Source organism: Budorcas taxicolor, chromosome 1 (assembly GCF_023091745.1).
Source record: "Budorcas taxicolor isolate Tak-1 chromosome 1, Takin1.1, whole genome shotgun sequence".
Lineage (NCBI taxonomy): Eukaryota > Metazoa > Chordata > Mammalia > Artiodactyla > Bovidae > Budorcas > Budorcas taxicolor.
In genome coordinates, this window is record NC_068910.1 from 14,072,985 (window position 1) to 14,092,257 (window position 19,273).

The 19,273-nt window shown below is 42.5% G+C and overlaps 1 protein-coding gene across 1 annotated transcript in view; it reads left to right on the forward strand.

The window, feature by feature from the left end:
* The window catches only part of CACNA2D3 (calcium voltage-gated channel auxiliary subunit alpha2delta 3), an 877,155-nt gene that overhangs the window by 392,790 nt on the left and 465,092 nt on the right, over positions 1–19,273 (forward strand). The window contains exon 5 of the mRNA XM_052639295.1: positions 2,519–2,681. Within this exon, the coding sequence (XP_052495255.1) occupies positions 2,519–2,681 (163 nt within the window). The remainder of the gene's footprint in view (positions 1–2,518; positions 2,682–19,273) is intronic.

Sequence of the window (19,273 nt, forward strand, 5' to 3'; positions counted from 1 at the left end):
AAAAATGTTTATTCTGCTGTTGTTGGATGAAGTAGCCTGTAGTCAGTTAGGGCTAGTTGTTGTGCTGTTCAGTTCACATTGCTAACAATATTCTGCCTGATACATTTGTCAGTTACTGATAGAGGGGGTACTGAAGTCTTCAACTTTAGTAGTGCTTGTTTAGTAGTGTTTAGTATTAGCCGTTTCTCCTTGTAGTTCTGCCATTTTTTCCCTCACATATTTTAATATTCTGTTAGATGCATCCGCGTTTAAGACTGTTATGCCTTCTTGGAGAATCGACCCCTTTGTCATTATGTAATACCACTGTTTTTTTCCTGATAATTTTCCTTGCTTTAAAGTCTGCTTTGTCTGAAGTTAATATGGTCACTCTGGCTTTCTTTTGATTAATGTTAACATGGTAAATTTTTTCTATCCCCTGACTTTTAATCAACTTGTCCTTTATATTTAAGGTGAGTTTCTTGTAGACAGCTTTTATTTTTTTATCCACTTTGACAGTCTCTTTTAATTAATGTATTTAGACCATTCACATTTTAAGTGATTATTGATATGATTGGATTAATATGTACCATGTTTGTAACTGTTTTCTATTCATTGCCCTTTTCTTTGTCTTCTACCCTTTTTATGCCTTGTCTGGTTTTAATTGAGCATATCATATTTTTAGTATAATATTAGTATTGTTTTTTCTTCCTAAGCATTTATACTTCTTTTTAAAAATTGGTTTAGAGGTTGTTATATAGCTTGTATTTTACATTTATAACTAATAAAAGTCCACTGTCAAATAACCCTGTACCACTTCATGGATGGTATGGGACATTATGATAGAATAGTCCCAATATCTCCCTCCTATTCATCATAACATTGTGATATTCATTTCACTTATCCATGAATTTTTATAATCCAGTAATTTGTTGCCATTATTATTTTAATCAAACTATTATCTGAGAGGTCAGTTAAGAATAAGAAAATTAAATATTTTACTTTTATTTATTTCTTCTGTAAAACAGTCTTTTCTTTATGTAGATCAGGGTTTCTGATGTATATAGTTTCCGTCCCTTTAAAGGGCTTTTACCATTTTTTGCAAGGCAGGTCTGTTTGCAGAAAATTTCTTGAATTTTTATTTGTCTGAAGAGGTCTTTATTTATTTTTAAGTTTTGAAGAATAATTTTGCTGATACAAAATTCTAAGTTGGTAGGCCTTTCTTCAAATACTATTTCATGCCACTCTCTTCTTGCTTTTCTGTTTTCTGAACAGAAGTCTTGATCTAATCCTTGTCTTTGTTCTTCTGTAGGTACAGCTTTCCCCCTTTCTGGCTTTCTTTAGTAGTTTCTCTTCTTGGTTTTTGTAGTTTGGATATGACATGTCTAGGTATAGAAATTTTTTTTGTTATTGTTGTTGTTGTTTGTTTTTAATATTCATGTGCTTGATGTTTCCTGGACTTCTTGGATTGGGTTTGTTGTTTGTCATTAATTTTGGAAATATTACTTCAAATATTTCTTCTGTTCTTTTTTTCTCTTTCTCCTCCTCTGGTATTCCCATTACACATCTGTTACACTTTTTGTAATTGTTCCATGGTTTTCGAAGATTCTGTTATTTTTTCCTTTTTTTTTTTTTAATTTGCTTTTCAGTTTGAGAAGTTTCTACTGATATAGCTTCAGGCTCACTGAATTATTTCCTCAACTGTGTCTCGGTTGGCAGTGGGACATCGGCATTCTTCATTTCTGTTATGTGTTTTTGATTTCTAGCATTTCATTCTGTTAGTTTGTTAGAATATTTGTCTCTCTACTTATCTATCTCTTCTTACCTGTTTTCTACTTATTCCAGCAGTTCCCTTAGCATATTAATTACATTTGTTTTAAATTGCTGATCTGATAGTTATGACCACACCTGCCATCCACCATCTTGCAGTACTGTGCTGCAGATAAATGCCCAGTCTTTGGAATTAGACTGTCTATATTTTAATTCTGTTTCTGCTTCTCAGTGGTACAATTTTTGACAACATACAGAAATTCTCTCTACCTCAATTTCTTCACTTGTGAATTGAAAATACTCTTAAAACCTAGTTCTTAGAGTTGTTAGGAGAAGTGAATAAGTTAACATAAGGGAAGCACTTAGAATAGCAAATATGACTATCTAACATATTATATATTTACCTAATTTTTGTTGTTTTCCTGTCTCCTTCTACTTAAAGTTAGGCTGATTAAGGGCAGAGTCTGTCTTCAAACTTTAAAGAATTGAAATGTTTTTGTGCAGTTTTCTCTGTATTTATATAAGGAAGTACTGAGAAGCATCTTAAACTTGTTTTTAAAAGTACTTAATGACACTGGGAAATATTTATCTAGTGCTATCATATCACTAGTGCAGAAACAGCCATAGATGGTGTGAAAGGCTTAAAGAGATTATGTGACTAGAGTTAAGATTCACAAGTGTAGGGGATGGTCAGCCATACTCAGGTCTGAGTTCACAGCCTTCTCCTCTAAGCCACATGTTGTGTTTTTTTTCTTTTTACTTTCTCCTTCAGTATGAATACTTCAATGCTGTGCTAATAAATGAAAGGGACAAAGACGGGAATTTTTTGGAGCTGGGGAAGGAATTCATCTTAGCCCCAAATGACCATTTTAATAATCTGCCTGTGAACATCAGTCTGAGTGATGTCCAAGTGCCAACGAACATGTACAACAAAGGTAAGACTTACTGCTGCTGGTCTTTTAAGAGGGTGATGAGGGCAGGGTGTGAGGGGCAGGGGTGGCTGGTTTGGGATAGTGTGCTTTTTTGAAAAATGTGATTAGAAGCCCAGTGTTTCAAGCATTGGCAGTATAGGTGAAGTGTGTGCCTCTTCTGGTTGGAGACTCTAGCTTGCTATTTTTCTGGTTTGTGTTGCGTTAGGCCCTCTTAACTGGTAGTCCATAGGTTGGCAAACTTTTTTTTAAAGGGCCAGATAATTAATAATTACTTAGACTTTGCAGGCCATAAAGCCTCTGTTGCAACTACTCAGCTCTGCTGTTTTGGCACAAAAGCAACCATAGGTAATATGTAATTCAGTAGATAATATATAAATTGACTGTGTTCTCAGAAAACATTTAAGCTACAAAAACAGTTAGCTACATTGGACCTGCAGTCTCTAGTGTACAGAGCTTTTTCTTGTCTTCCTCCCTTCCATATGATGATTTTGAGGGTCTGGAGCTCCTGGTATTACCATGGAATTAGTTGTGGTTTGCCTGCAATGCTGGGCACCCTGGTTCAATTCCTGTGTCGGGAAGATCCCCTGGAGAAGGGAATGGCTACCCACTCTGGTATTCTGGCCTGGAGAGTTTCATGGACTGTATAGTCTATGGGTATGCAAAGAATTGGACATGACAGAATGACTTTCACTTAGAGTACAAAGCAGGATGAATCCTAATGAAGCTCCATATTTTCAGGCTTGTGTTCCTCAAATCTAGTTTTTTTCATAGATTCTAGAGTTCTTTTCCCAAAATTCTCATCTGCCCCTTTGAATTGGGATAATAGTAGCCAAGGATTGGGCTTTGGCAACAGATGACCTCTGGTTAGACCTTGAGTTCCACACTTACGGGCTGTGACCTTGAAAGGCTGAGACTACTTCCTTTCTTTAGACCTTAGTTTGCTTGTATCTAGGATATGGATAATTGTGTCTGCATCATGGGGTATTATAGGGATGAAACGCATGATGTGTCCAAAAGGGTTAACTGAGGATATCACCCTCCTCATCATCACCATTACTGAGCAGGGGTTTGCTCTGCTTTGTCATACGAAGGAGGAGCCTAAGCAAAGAACTGTCTTCCCCTCAAAATAAATCAGGAAGTCATGGCATTTTTTAAGTAAAAATCTACTGTGTTATGTCCCATTGATGTTTCAGAAATATTGGGATCTGGTTTCAGTATCTCAGGAATGCAGTGGTCAAGAGACGGCTTGGATCCTGCTCTTTCTCTTGCTGGCTCTGTGATCCTCAGCAAGCAACTTTGCCTCCCTGAGCCTCAGTTTCCCTCTTTGTAAAACAGGGATTACTGCCTCCTTTGGGGGGGTTATTGTGAGACTATGAAATGATGCCTAAGCAGTCTCAGCTCAGCTGTTGCTCATAGAAAGTGCCTATTGCATCTTAGTTGTCATCATTATTATTGGGAAATAACATGAATATACATTTCTAAATTGTTTTAGGTTACTGTTTAAAGAATGTGGTCAATGATTAAAGAACTTCCCACTCAGCATCTCTGAAGCATTCTTCTCATGCCTGTCATTTGAGGTTGGATATCTAACATCTCCCTTTCCTAGTTGACCTGTTACCCATCCTTGATGTTCTGTGAGGCAGCACCCTATCCATTAATTTTTTTAATTATTTATTTGTTTATTTATTATTATTTTTGGTTGCTCTGAGTCTTTGTTGCTATGCATGGGCTCTCTGTAGTTGCAGAGAGCAGGGCCCAGTCTTTGTTGCAGTGCATGGGCTTCTCATTGTGGTGGCTTCTCTTGTTGAGGAACATAGGCTCTAGGGTGCACGGGCTTCAGCAGTTGTGGCACAGGGGCTCAGTAGTTGTGGTTCACAGGTTTAGTTTCTCCATGGTGTGTGGAATCCTCCCAGACCAGGGGTCTAATCCTATCCCTTGCACTGGCAGGCAAATTCTGATCCACTGTGACACCAGGGAAGTCCCATTAATTATTCTGATGGTTAATGGAGCCCCTGTGGTGAACCAGATGCAGCCCCTTCCTTGAGAAGTTCACAGTGAACTTAGGGACCAGACAGGTAAAGAGATCATAGGATACTGTGTGTCATCTACTGGCCACAGTTACTAAAAGGCCGGGACAGTGGAAGCTCTGAAGAGGGGCCTGACCATTTGCTCCTGTGAGCAGCCACACATTTGTCTTCATTCTCTCTTGGAGAAAATGATGTCAGTCCAAGTAGCCTTCAGTGGGCTGTGGATTGAACTGTATCCTGTGACCTAATCTTCACTTTGGACTCTTCCTCAGGGAGCAAATTCTTAAGAATGCAAGCCTTAGAGAATTGAGCTTAGCTTTGTTAGGTAGAGTTTAATCCTTCAGAGGCATTCTGCCAGCTGAGAAGGAAACCACCTTTTGTACAGTGAGGCTGTAAGGGAACCATCCTGTCAGCATTAAATGCATTCTCAATGGAAGAGGAAAAGTTCAGATTTTGCAGAGCAACTCCAGACGTAGAACAGTTCAGAATGATCTTTTAAAATACAGCAGCTGCTTGAAGGTTGCTTGAACTATTAGCACCATTATAGATATTTAATTGCACCTTGAGCCTTAAAGGAATAATTGTACCTTTCCATGGTGACAGCACATCGGGGACTAGCACTGCCATTGATCATCCAGACCGTAGGGCTTGCTAGGCAGAATCCTGATAGACAGTCAGATTCTTGAGTCATGGAGGTATATAATTTTGTTTAAAGTCATCCTCAGCAGCCCTTATGGTGTCTGCCTACCACCACCATTCAGATTCAGTGGTCCCCCAGCTAGGCTATGGGTCATAGACTAAAGTCCCCTGTGTCTTGTTTCCACCAGGCAGTGAGTGAGCTGCCCAAGAAAGCGAGGAGGAGACTTTGGGAAAATTCCTGTCTCATTCTACCTAATTCAAACCAGCCCCAAATAGTCTTTTTTCTTTTCATGTTGCAGAAATGTATTTCATGTTTAGAGTGCCCTCCAGCTAAGATCTAGTTATTGATGACATGTACAAAAAACACATGCTCAAAGCTAGGTCACTAGCTGAGATGTTCTTGGGTTAGAAATCTTGCCCCACCGAAGGAAACCAGTACAGGGGGCCATGCTCTCCTGGCAACCTGAACCCCCATGTGCACGGAGCAGAGTGGTTCAGTACTTGTGTATGTGCTGCTGTGTGCTGTGTTCCTGGGCGTAACTTCTAGGCTTAGATGAAGCTTGCTGGTGAAATCCACCTCTTTTCTGTGGTCTGCCTTCTTTTCGCCTCTGGGGCTGGGCCTTTTGTGACCAGGCTGTTCAGCCAGGCCACTGTTCACCTCTGTGCTGGAGGTGCCTTTCTCGAAGGAACTGATAGAAAGTGCAGGTTCAAAGCTGCTGACATGACAGTAAACTGACCTACAAGCCACGAGAATTCAAAGAGCTGTATTCCTGAAGTCTTTAGAAATGTGCAGCAGCTTCTTTCTGAAACTTCTTCAGCCAATGTTTGCTGAATGGCTCCTCTGGCATCTCCAGCCTACTAGTCTTGCTATATCTGTCGAGACATCTTTGGAGACTAGCTGCCCTTGCCTTTCAAAGCCATGAACAACTCCATATCTTCTATGAGTAAAGCAGGGTACAGGATGCTTCTGTGAGAACTGAGGATAATCTGACAGTGGATTCAGATAAAGCTGAACTCTTTTAAGTAATTTCTGGGCTGAAATGGTAGAAAATTTACATGAGCACATATGTAGGTATGTGTACACATACGTACCTATTGCACAATATATACGTGTGTGTGTATCTGGGTATGTGTGTTTGTATATGTGTCTTTGAAAGAAATATGCTCTGCTGGTAACCTACCCCTTCATCCCCACCTCTCACCTCTGTCTACCCACTTGAGAACCCCATTCATTCACTGAGTGTGCCTTTCTCTTTCCTCCATTATATCTTATTATTCACTCCATTTCTATTATCCTTGCCTCCTCCTTTATTGCTTTTCCAAATGCTTGTTCTTCAGAATCAGCTCTGTACAAACTCTTTAATTCCTTCACTCTTTGGTAGGTGACTTTGGTCCTTTGTTCCAGAAGTAATTTCCATGCGTTGTTTTCCTTTTGCACGTGGACTTCTCTGAGGGCAGGGGCCTTGCTAATTTGGCCTGCCCGGTGCCCTCCCTCTCCCTGAGCACTGTGCTCTCTACATGGTGGAGTCTCCTCCACAGGCGAGGGAGGGGATGCCCCCAAGGCTGCCATGTTCTCATGGCATCTGCCAGCAGCAGAGACATACCCTGGCTGACTTACATGGAAAAGATGCTTTTTGAAAGGACATTGGGTGGCTCACAGACTCTCCCAGAAGGCTAGAGAATAAGGTTTTAAACAGTGATTGTGTGAGAGGACAGCCACGGGCCAGAGCCACACCCAGAGCCAGCCTGGTGAGGACCACCTGCCACTATGGCTGACCCCATTTGTCTGTGGCTGCATAAGATGGCTGTGTCTCATTTTCCACATTCAGAAACCAGAGGTGATCATCTCAGTGACCTTCTTACGGGGTTGTGGTGATGATTTAACATTTAGAAGGCCACCCAGTACCTGAGCTTAGGCAAGTTTCTCTTTTCCTCTAGTCCTCAGCATCGTTAGCTGTTAAATGGGTGTCATAACAGTACTGACCTTGTAGAATTATCATGAATGAGGTAAGAATAATGTTTGTGTAGGTTGGCATGTAGTGGCTAGCCCACTGACCTTGTCTCTTGTCATGTGCTGGAGGGGAAATAAGACCCATGTCACGGTGTCGCAGTCAAATAGCACAGGAAGAGAGTCTATCTGATGAAGGCCAGTGCTTTCTACTGTGATTATCACTATATTAGCTTGCTTGATTCTTGTAAGCAGTGATGATTGAGAGAGGAAGAATTGGAACTAAGAGGGAGTAACAAAAGATCACATGTTCCCCAGCTGGTAGAGGCAGGATCAGAACCCAGCATTTTCATTAACTGTGTCCTCTCTGGACTACACGCCACCCCAGTGTCTAGGCTGAAGGTCTGTGAGCCATTTTTCTCAAGGGTGTCTATAAAGGGAAAAGGCAATACTCTAGCTCCCAAATATTTTTGTTTATTTATTTATTTTTTACTTTATAATACTATATTGGTTTTGCCATACATTGACATGAATCCACCACAGGTGTACATGAGTTTCCAACCCTGAAGCCCCCTCCCACCTCCCTCCCCGTATTATCTCTCTGGGTCATCCCAGTGCACCAGCCCCAAGCATCCTGTATCCTGTATCGAACCGAGACTAGTGATTCGTTTCTTACATGATAGTATACATGTTTCAGTGCCATTCTCCCAAATCATCCCACCCTCTCCCTCTCCCACCGAGTCCAAAAGTCTGTTCTTTACATCTGTGTCTCTTTTGCTGTCTCGCATACAGGGTTATCATTACCGTCTTTCTAAATTCCATATATATGTGTTAGTATACTGTATTGCTGTTTTTCTGTCTGGCTTACTTCACTCTGTATAACAGGCTCCAGTTTCATCCACCTCATTAGAACTGATTTAAATATATTCTTTTTAATGGCTGAGTAATACTCCATTGTGTATATGTACCACAGCTTTCTTATCTATTCATCTGCTGATGGACATCTAGGTTGCTTCCATGTCCTGGCTATTATAAACAGTGCTGCGATGAACATGGGGGTACACATGTCTTTTTCACTTCTGGTTTCCTTGGTGTGTATGCCCAACAGTGGGATTAAGGCTAATTACTTTACAATATTGTATTGGTTTTGTCATACATCAACCTGAATCTGCCATGGGTGTACACGTGTTCCCCATCCTGAACCCCCCTCCCACCTCCCTCCCCATACCATCCCTCTGGGTCATCCCAGTGCACCAGCCCCAAGCAGCCTGTATCCTGCATCAAACCTGGACTGGTGATTTGTTTCATATATGATATTATACACGTTTCAATGCCATTCTCCCAAATCATCCCACCCTAATATTTTTATTTTAAAGTGGCTGAAATCCAAAAACTGGAAATAGGTCAAAGTTCAGTTAAGTTCAGTCACTCAGTTGTGTCCAACTCTTTTCAACCCCATGGACTGCAGCACACCAGGCTTTGCTGTCCATCACCAACTCCAGGAGCTTGCTCAAAGTTATATCCATTGAATCGGTGATGCCATCAACCATTCATCATCTGTCACCCCCGTCTCCTCCTGCCTTCAATCTTTCCCAGCCTCAGGGTCTTTTCCAGTGAGTCAGTTTTTCCCATCAGGTGGCCAAAGTATTGGAGCTTCAGCTTCAGCATCAGTCCTTCCATTGAATATTCAGGATTGATTTTCTTTAGCACTGACTGGTTTGATCTCCTTGCCATCCAAGGGACTCTCAAGAGTCTTCTCCAGCACCACAGTTCAAAAGCATCAATTCTTCGGTGTTCAACTTTCTTTATGGTCCAACTCTCACATCCATACATGACTACTGGAAAAACCATAGCTTTAATTAGATGGACCTTGTTCGGTAAAGTGATGTCTCTGCTTTTTAATATGCTATCTAGGTTGGTCATAACTTTTCTTCTAAGGCCAAGCATCTTTTAATTCTATGGCTGCAGTCACCATCTGCAATGATTTTGGAGCCCAAGAAAATAAAGTCTGTCACTCTTTCCATTGTTTCCCCATCTATTTGCCATGAAGTGATGGGACCGGATGCCATGATCTTTGTTTTTTGAATGTTGAGCTTTAAGCCAGCTTTTTCACTCTCCTCTTTCACTTTCATCAAGAGGCTCTTTAGTTCTTCACTTTCTGCCATAAGGATGGTGTCATCTGTGTGCCTGAGGTTATTGATATTTCTCCAGGCAATCTTGATTCTGGCTTGTGGTTCATCCAGCCCAGCATTTCTCATATTGTACTCTGTATATAAGTTAAATAAGCAGGGTGATGGTATACAACCTTGACATACTCCTTTCCCAATTTGGAAGCAGTCTGTTGTTCCATGTTTGGTTCTAACTGTTGCTTCTTGACCTGCATACAGATTTCTCAGGTGGCAGGTAAGGTGGTCTGGTATTCCCATCTCTTGAAGCATTTGCCACAGTTTCTTGTGATCCACATAGTCAAAGGCTTTGGCATAGTCAGTAAATCAGAAGTAGATGTTCTCCTGGAATTCTCTTGCTTTTTCTATGATCCAATGCACAATAGCAATTTGATCTCTGGTTCCTCTGCCTTTTCTAAATCCAACTTGAACATCTGGAAGTTCTCGGTTCATGTACTGTTGAATCCTCACTTGGAGAATTTTCAGCATTACTTTGCTAGCATGAGAGTTGAGTGCAATTGTGTAGTAGTTTGAACATTCTTTGGCATTGGAATGAAAACTGACTTTTTCCAGTCCTGTGGCCGCTGCTGAGTTTTCCAAATTTGCTGACGTCTTGAGTGTAGCACTTTAGCAGCAGCATCTTTAGGATTTGAAATAGCTCAACTGGAATTCCATCACCTTCACTAGGATTTGTTCATAGTGATGCTTCCTAAGGCCCACTTGACTTTGGACTCCAGGATGTGTGGCTCTAGGTCAGTGATTACACCATTGTGGTTTTGTGGGTCATTAAGATCTTTCTTGTATAGTTCTTCTGTGTCTTGTCACCTTTTCTTAACATCTTCTGCTTCTATTAGGTCCATAGCATATCTGTCCTTTATTGTGCCCATCTCTGCGTGAAATATGCCCTGGTATCTCTAATTTTCTTGAAGAGATCTCTAGTCTTTCCCATTCTGTTGTTTTTCTCTATTTCTTTGCATTGATCACTGAGGAAGGCTTTCTTATCTCTCCTTGCTATTCTTTGGAACTCAGATTCAGATCTTTGCTTTTCTCCTTTGCCTTTAATTTCTCCTCTTTTCTCAGGTATTTTTGAGGCCTCCTCAGACAAACCATTTTGCCTTTTTGCATTGCTTTTTCTTGGGGATGATCTTGATCACTGCCTCCTGTACAATGTCACAAACCTCTGTCCATAGTTCTTCAGGCACTCTATCAGATCTAATCTGGTGAATCTATTTCTCACTTGCACTGTATAATCATAAGGGATTTGATTTAGGTCATACCTGAACAGTCTAGTGGTTTTCCCTCATTTCTTCAATTTAAGCCTGAATTTAGTTAAAAGGAGTTCATGATCTGAGCCACAGTCAGCTCCCAGTATTATTTTTGCTGACTGTATAGCACTTCTCCATCTTTGCTGCAAAGAATATAATCAATCTAATTTCAGTATTGACTATCTGGTGATGTCCATGTATAGAGTCATATCTTGTGTTGTTGGAATGGGGTGTTTGCTATGACCAGTGTGTTCTCTTGGCAAAACTTTGTTAGCCTTTGCCCTGCTTCATTTTGTACTCCAAGAAAAAGGCAATACTTTGGCTTCCAAATATTTTTATTTTAAAGTGATTGTGATCCAAAAACTGGAAATAGGCCAAATTTTGATTTTAAATGTCTGCTTGTATCTTCTCATGTGTTTGCTAAATAACATGATTGGGCACTTTCCATGATTCTGTGTTGTTTGAGGGGTTTTCTCCTTTTTTTTTGGATTTCCCTGGTGACTCAGATAGTAAAGAATCTGCCTGCAATGCAGGAGACATGGGTTCGATCCCTGGGTCAAGAAGATCCCCTTGAGATGGGAATGGCTACCCAGTCCAGTATTCTTGCCTGGAGAAGTCCATGGATAGAGGAGTCTGAGGACTATAGTCTGTGGGAACGCAAAGAATCAGCCACTACTGAGCAACTTACACTTTCATTTTATTCTTGCATTTTCTTATTCCATTTTGCTTTATGGCCCCTTCCTCCCCATACTGTGGTGTAATCATGATGCTATCAAGACAGGGGAAAGACATGCTAAAAGTGGAAGAAAGAAGGTGATGGCTTAAAAATGTGCCCATGGATAACGTCATACACAAAAGATTCTATAATTTGGCTGGGTGGGGAGAGGGGAGGGAAAGAATCCTCTAGCATGTCAGTGTTTAAACTCAAGCAGAAAAGAGGCAAAGATGGTAACATTTTTTTTCCCCCGGCAATTTTAGGTTTAATATAGGAAAATGCGAATTTGGAAGTTAGTTGGTTTAAACTTTGGTATCATTTTACCACCTTGGCCTCATTTTCTTCCCTCTGCAGCCCAGTGAGGGAGGTTAGATGATTTTCTCATCTCCCTCTTTCAGAGGAAGAAACTAAAGATCATGGAGGCCAAGTCCCATAGATAGGAAGATCCATGCCAAGGTGGACCTGGATTTTCTGATGAGGAGTTCACCTTACTTGGCTTCCTCTCTGAGCATGAGCTCTAAGAGGATGGGAACTTATTCTCACAGGTTTTTGGGACTCAGTTGCTTCTGAGTCACCTTGGGATCTGGGAACTTTTGCCCAGGGTGGGAAACTCCAATCCTGGACCCATCACCAGCCTTCCTTCTGAAGCTTGGATTCTTCCTGGGCCCTGCTCCCGTAATGAGAACCCAGACCCTTCCCTGGCCAGGCCTCCTCTTCTCTCCATGATACCCAGTATCATGCTCCAGTGAGCTAAGGTCCCCACGTGAGCTGGGGAGAGGTGCTGACTCACCTAGTACTTGCATATCAGCCCTGCATATCCTTGATGCAAGGAATACAAAGGTTCTGGCCATCTTCTTGGGTCAGAAAGTGGGACATAGCAGGGAGGACAGGCAGAATATTGCCTGTAAGTATTTGCTCATCTACTCATTCATTCTTTTCTTATTTCATTCATTCATCAAATGTTGACTGTGCTGAGCTCTAGATATATGTCCACAACTAAGAAAGACGTGGGCCCTGCTCCTTGAGCAAAGGGGAGAAATGGATGCTGAACAAGTCATGATCAGGTAAATGCAAGGCAGGATATGATACTCAGTGACTTGTAGCAGGGGCCGGGCCGGGGCCTGCAGCTTCAAGAAGGGCCTCCCTGAGAAGAGGTAGAGAGGAAGGAGTTAGGCAGGCAGGGCATGGTTGGGAGGGAAGTGTGTCCAGCATAAGGAGTAAACAGTGAGCAGGTGTGGGTGGGGGTGAGGGGGGCAGCAGGTGGAGGGACTGGAACACTAACAGTGAGAAAGTGTGGTGTCTTTTGGGTTTGGGGTGGGGAATAGTCAGAAACATTAGGCTATGGGGTCTGAAAGGGCTGGCTAGGTGGTGAGAGGCTGTGAAAGTCATCAGAAGCTTGTGGAAACTGTGGGACAGGTAAACTATGGTTGAGAGCTTTTCTGGGAAGAGGTCTGTGGAGGAATACTAGGCTCAGACTCCAAGGGAGAGGGAATAAAGGATAGGAGGAGGAGTTCAGGGCTTGGTTCGGAGAAGGCCTAAGGGAGAGGAATGGTGTGCAGCCCAGGCTGGATGGTGAAGATGCAAGCCCTCGGATCTGAGGCCCCAGAGAATGAGCCTCCAGCAAGAGCATCAGCTCCACCAGGGCAGGGACCTTCTCTGTATTCCTCTCTGGTGACTTTCCAGCCCCAGCATGGTACCTTGCACCTAGTAGGTTCTCAATAAATACTTATTTACAGGTGAGCAAATGAATGAAGGGAGCAATTTAGAAAAACTTCTCACGTGGTTCTTGCACAGATGAAGAAAAGATGCTGGAAATAGCTCTCAATCTCGATTCCCTTTCCTCCACTGGTGTTGGAGAGCCTGGGAGAGAGTTGGCTGGTAGAGGTGGGGTGAGGTGTGAATGGCAGGACGGGGCTCTTCTTGTCTAGACATCCCAAGCGATTGCCCAGTGAGGTCATCGTGGACTGTAAGCTCTCCTGTATGGGGGCCCTGGCCCCTGAAAATGAGCACAGGTCCAGGAAAGTGGAGACCCATAACTGTCACTGCAGAGCCTGAGAAACCAGCTAGTCTGTTACAATCCAGCAGGTTCTTCTGAAAAGCCCAGGGAAGGGGAAGGTCTCGCCTAGTGGACATGAGTCCAGGGCTGCCATAGGGATGAGCAGCATTGCTGGGCTTGCATTTGTCAGATGTCTCAGCCTATTTTTCAGATGTTGGGTTTGATAAAATGCAAAATGCATTTTGCCAAGCACTTTCCCCCTTAATTACATGTGTATATTTTAAGGGAAATTTAATCCATATGTTTCTGATTCGTTTACACGGAAATCATTAAGATGTTTTCTAGGAGAAATTTGATGTGCAAGAAGGCTTATGAACATTTTTAAAAACCTATGTTTAAAATTTCTTTCTTTTTTGTTTCTTTTCCCTTTGCTTGTGTGTGTGTGTGTGTGTGTGTGTGTGTGTGTGTGTGTGTGTGCGAGAGAGAGAGAGAGAGAAAGAGGGAGAGCGAGGGAGAGAGAAAGAGAGAAAGTGACTCCAGGCTGTCAGAAACAAATATGGACTCCTAAATTGTTTGTTTTCTCCTTGGAATTCAGAGCTGAACATTTGGAGTAGGCTAGACTCCTGCTTTTACGTCTGTTTCCAGCACCAACTGTATGCGATGGTCCTGTGGCCATGAGTCATGATGAGAGCATCAGACATACACTACATACACTGCTTCATTCGAGAGAAGGACATTCACCATCACGTGGCCTTTTGGTATCTGCAGTCCCCTGCAGGCCAAATGAATGTCCCCAACCCTGTGTCATCAGTGCAAGCATGACAAGAGTGTTTGGCCAGATAAACAGAAGATAATGCTACTGAACTAACCCCACAGTTGTCATTCGAAAGTATTCATTGTTTTTCTCTTCTGGTTTGGAAATTATATTTTTATGTCACAGAATAACTATCTCTGTCTTAAAATTCACCATTTGGGTGGTGGCTGAGTTCAAGTTCTTCTGGCAGTTTCTTCAAAGTTCTGACTATGTGTGTGTGTGCATAGCACAAACAGGTCTGCGAAGATGTGTACATGTGTACACGTAGGTGGAGTCTCTCTAATCCCTGGTATCTTAGAGGTGGTGTTAGTGAAAGAAGGATGTCCTTTAGCTCACTGTGCCCTCTCTTTAGGCTTATGTTCAACACAGATGTTGCACTTGTTGAATGAATGAATGAATGAACGAATGGAGTGAATGAGCTGATTACTTATTGAGAGGCATGCTCTGCACTGAGCGTTTTAGCTGTAGTACCTCACCACTGCTCAGTGTGTTGCAGTCAGCAAGTAAGGATTGCCATCCTCCAGAACCTCCTGTGGAGAATTCCAAAACCAATCTCCCACACTCCGTTCTAGAGTCAGGTCTAGCATGTTAAATGGGGTGAAACTCAAATGTATGACTTTTGGTGCTGGTGGATGGTTTCCTGAAAAGCAAACGGGAAGGTGTTTATACTTCCCACCTAAGACTCTCTGCAACACTTTCCTGTCCGTTTGGTTCCCTTTCACCCTGGTACTGACCTGTATAGTCTCCATCATCCCTGTCCTGGTTTGTCTCTAGGCTCTTTCCAGAACCATCAAGGAGGCGCTGGAGTGTAGCAGGCTTGGACTTGCTTTGAACTTCTGTGAGTGCCTGTTCAGTGGACTGGGGAAAAGCATTTCATGCTCTGAGCCTGTCTCCCCATCTGTAAGGTGTGAACAGTCTTCTTGGGCATTAGAGGAGGTAACGGTATAGGCACAGCACAGCGCCTGGACCTTGGGACACTTGATTGGTACACACTGACTTCTTAACTCCAAACTATCTCTAGCTCCCTGCTCCCAGAGGGAGAGGGGTGGAATTTCCATGTGGCTCTGCCCAAGCCAGGCACACACATGCCCTTTCCTTCAGCAGTGTTTGTTGGAAGAAATGCAAACATTCACAAACAGATGCTGGTTCCTGCCGTCTTTCACTGGCCTCCCTTTTCTTCCTTCTCTGGTTCATGAGACCAGGACTTGACTTCTTGAATTCCTACCTCTGGGCCCTGCCATCATGATGGTGTGATCACTTACCTAGAACCAGACATCCTGGAGTGTGAAGTCAAGTGGGCATTAGGAAGCATCACTATGAACAAAGCTAGTGGAGGTGATGAAATTCCAGCTGAGCTACTTCTAATGCTATAAGTTGATGCTATGAAAGTGCTACACTCAATATGCCAGCAAATTTGGAAAACTCAGCAGTGGCCGCAGGACTGGATAAGGTCAGTTTTCATTCCAATCCCAAAGAAAAACAATGCCAAAACTTGTTCAAACTACCACACAATTGCACTCATCTCACATACTAGCAAAGTAATGCTGAAAATTCTCCAGGCGAGGATTCAGCAGTACGTGAACCAAGAACTTCCAGACATTTAAGCTGGATTTAGAAAAGGCAGAGGAACCGGAGATCAAATTGCCAACATGCTCTGGATCATAGAAAAAGCAAGAGAACTCCAAGAGAACATTTACTTCTGATTTATTAACTATGCTAAAGCCTTTGACTATGTGGATCACAACAAACTGTGGCAAATGCTTCAAGAGATGGGTATACAAGGCCACCTTACTTGCTTCCTGAGAAATCTGTACACAAGTCAAGAAGCAACAGTTAGAACCAAACATGGAACAACGGACTGGTTCCAAATTGGGGAAGGAGTGTGTCAAGACTGTATATTGTTATCCTGCTTATTTAGCATACATATAAATTACATCATGTGAAATGCCAGGCTGGATGAAGCACAAGCTGGAATCAAGATTGCCAGCAGAAATATCATTAACCTCAAATATGCAGATGATACTACCCTTATGGTAGAAAGCAACAAAGAACTAAAGAACCTCTTGAAGAGAGTGAAAAAACTGGTTTAAGACTCACATCCAAAAACTGAAGGTCATGGCATCTGGTCCCATCACTTCATGGCAAACAGATGGGGAAACAGTGGAAAGAGTGACAGATTTTTTTTTCTTGGGCTCCAAAATCACTGCAGATTGTGACTGGAGCCATGAAGTTAAAGGATGCTTCCTCTTTGAAAGAAAAGCTATGACCAACCTAGATAGAGTATTATAAAGCAGAGACATAACTTTGCTGATAAAGGTCTGTCTAGTCAAAGCTATGGTTTTTCCAGTAGTCATGTTTGGATGTGAGAGTTGGACCATAAGAAGCTGAGCGCCGAGAATTGATGCTTTTGAATTGTGTTTTTTTTTTTTTTTATTTTAATATAAATTTATTTATTTTAATTGGAGGCTAATTACTTTACAATATTTATTGGTTTTGCCACACATCAACATGAATCCACCATGGGTGAATTGTGGTGTTGAAGAAGATTCTTGAGAGTCCCTTGGACTGCAAGGAGATCAAGCCATTCTATCCCAAAGGAAATCAGTCCTGAATATTCATTGGAAGGACTGATGCTGAAGCTGAAGCTCCAATACTTTGACTATCTGATGCAAATAACTGAGTCATTGGAAAAGACCCTGATGCTGGGAAAGGTTGAAGGCAGGAGAAGGGGACGACATAGGATGAGATGGTTAGATGTCATCACAGACTCAATGGACATGAGTTTGAGCAAGCTGTGGGAGTTGGTGATGGACCAGAAAACCTGGTGTGCTGCAGTCCATGGGGTCACAAAGAGCAGGACACAACAGAGTGACTGAGTTGAACTGAACTGGACCCTTCCCTCTCCCACGCCTGCTCTCCTCATGCAGAGGTAGGCTTACCCTTTCCTGACATCTTAGCTTCTTGGAGCCTGGTCTTGCCCTCTGGCCTCAGCCTTTTTCTCCAGAAGAGTCACCTGTCCTTCTCTGTCCCCTGGTGTAGTGGTTTCCTTTCCCTTGGAGAGAGGGGACTTGGAGGCAGAGGCTGTGCTTTCTTTATGTCCTTTGGAACTTAGCAGAGGGAGTGGAATAGAAAAAATTTTCCACAGATGTTTCTTGAACTGAGTCCTGCTTTACTCCATGAGTACTTTAGTCCTGCTCTACTGTAGGTTATCATGAACAGACTGCTGATTTTTTTCTGGTTTTGATTTCTTAGTTCTATTTCTGTTTGAACTTTATTTTGGGGGATGGGGTTCCTTTCGAAGATAATAGTCTTACATGTATGTCTAATATGATAATATTACTCTAAGGATCTTTTAGTATGTTTTTATTTTTTAGTGTCTTTTCTTTCAGAATAATAGAAATCAGGATAAAGTGAAGTCACTCACTTGTCTCCAACTCTTTGTGACCTCATGGACTATACAGTCCATTAAATTCTCCAGGTCAGAATACTGGAGTGGGTAGTTGTTCCCTTCTCCATGGGATCTTCCCAACCCAGGGATTGAACCCAGGTTTCCCACATTGCAGGCAAATTCTTTACCAGCTGAGCCACCAAGGAAGCGTAAGAATACTGTAGTGGGTAGCCTATCCCTTCTTGTGGAGATCTTCCCAACCCAGGAATGGAACCAGAGTCTCCTGCATTGCAAGCAGATTTCTTTACCAGCTGAGCTACCAGGGAAGCCCATAAATCAGGCAGGAGGCTGGCAATTGGTAGAAGCTGATTCTAGGCTTTGTTGTTGTTCGATCTCTCAGTTGTGTCCAACAGTTTGTGACCCCATGAAGGGCAGCAAGCCAGGCTTCCCTGTCTTTCACTCTCTCCTGGAGTTTGCTCAGACTTGTGTCCATTGAGTTGGTGACGTCATCCAACCGTCTCATCCTCTATTGCCCCCTTCTCCTCCTGCCTTAATCTTTCTGAACATTAAGGTCTTTTCCAATATGTTAGCTCTTCGCATCAGATGGCCCAAAGTGTTGGAGCTTCAGCTTCTGCATCCATCCTAATGAATATTCAGGGTTGATTTACTTCAGGATTCACTGGTTTGCTCTCCTTGCTGAGTGTAGGCTAGAAGAATTCTAAAATGAGGGACTAGAGCAATAAAGGAACGTAGAAGTAGAAATGATGTGTAACAGTGTTTTGTTTTGTTTTCCAACCTGGTGTCTTGTCGACATCTGTGAAATGTCACAGTAAATAGCAGAGAGTCAGAGTTTGTAGGCAATTTATTATTCTTTTCCTGTTTGATAACTTAGAGGAAATTGAAGGTCATTCCCATGCTAACATCACACGTAGGCACTTCCTTTCTGATCTGTATTTTGATTGGGAGGGAGGGACCATCTTCAGCACTCTGGAAATGACAGTTGTGAATGTTGCAGCCTGGGCTGACAGTCAGATGTGTTCCAGTGGGGAAAATAGTTAAGAACTGTTATACCATAGGTCCCTCAAAATAAGAAAGGGATTGCTCTGCTGAGGGAATGCAGGTGGGGCTTCACCATTTTGGGCAAACAGGGGAGACTTGCAGACAGTCCTGCATTTGACCCCAGGCCTCCTCAGCAGCTCTTTGCCGGGTGTGCTGGGTTGGTAGGGGGCTTGTTCAACGGCCTGGAGCCTGAGTGTGAGTGTGGTATGTGCTTGTTGCCTCGATGCTGACCCTTACAGCCACAAGGGCTTAGGCTTTGCTGTTGCTCATCTGTTAAGCATCCATTACAGTGTTATTAGGGTAGCAACTATCTATAGGGTTTATGAGAATGAAATGAAATGATATGTATTAAATCTTTAGCCCTGTGGGTAATGTGTGGTAAGAGCTTCCTAAGAGCCACCTTTGTTAGTCCTGTTATAAGTGAAAAGCCCACAATGGCATAGACTATGCCTGGGAGTATCTATGATAATGAACAAAGTTAACATTCTTTTTCCTCTTGCACGTTGGAAACTCTTTTATCACTGGAGTTGTACACCAAGAAACTCTATGAACAGAAAGTTGTGTGGAGCCAGAGATGCT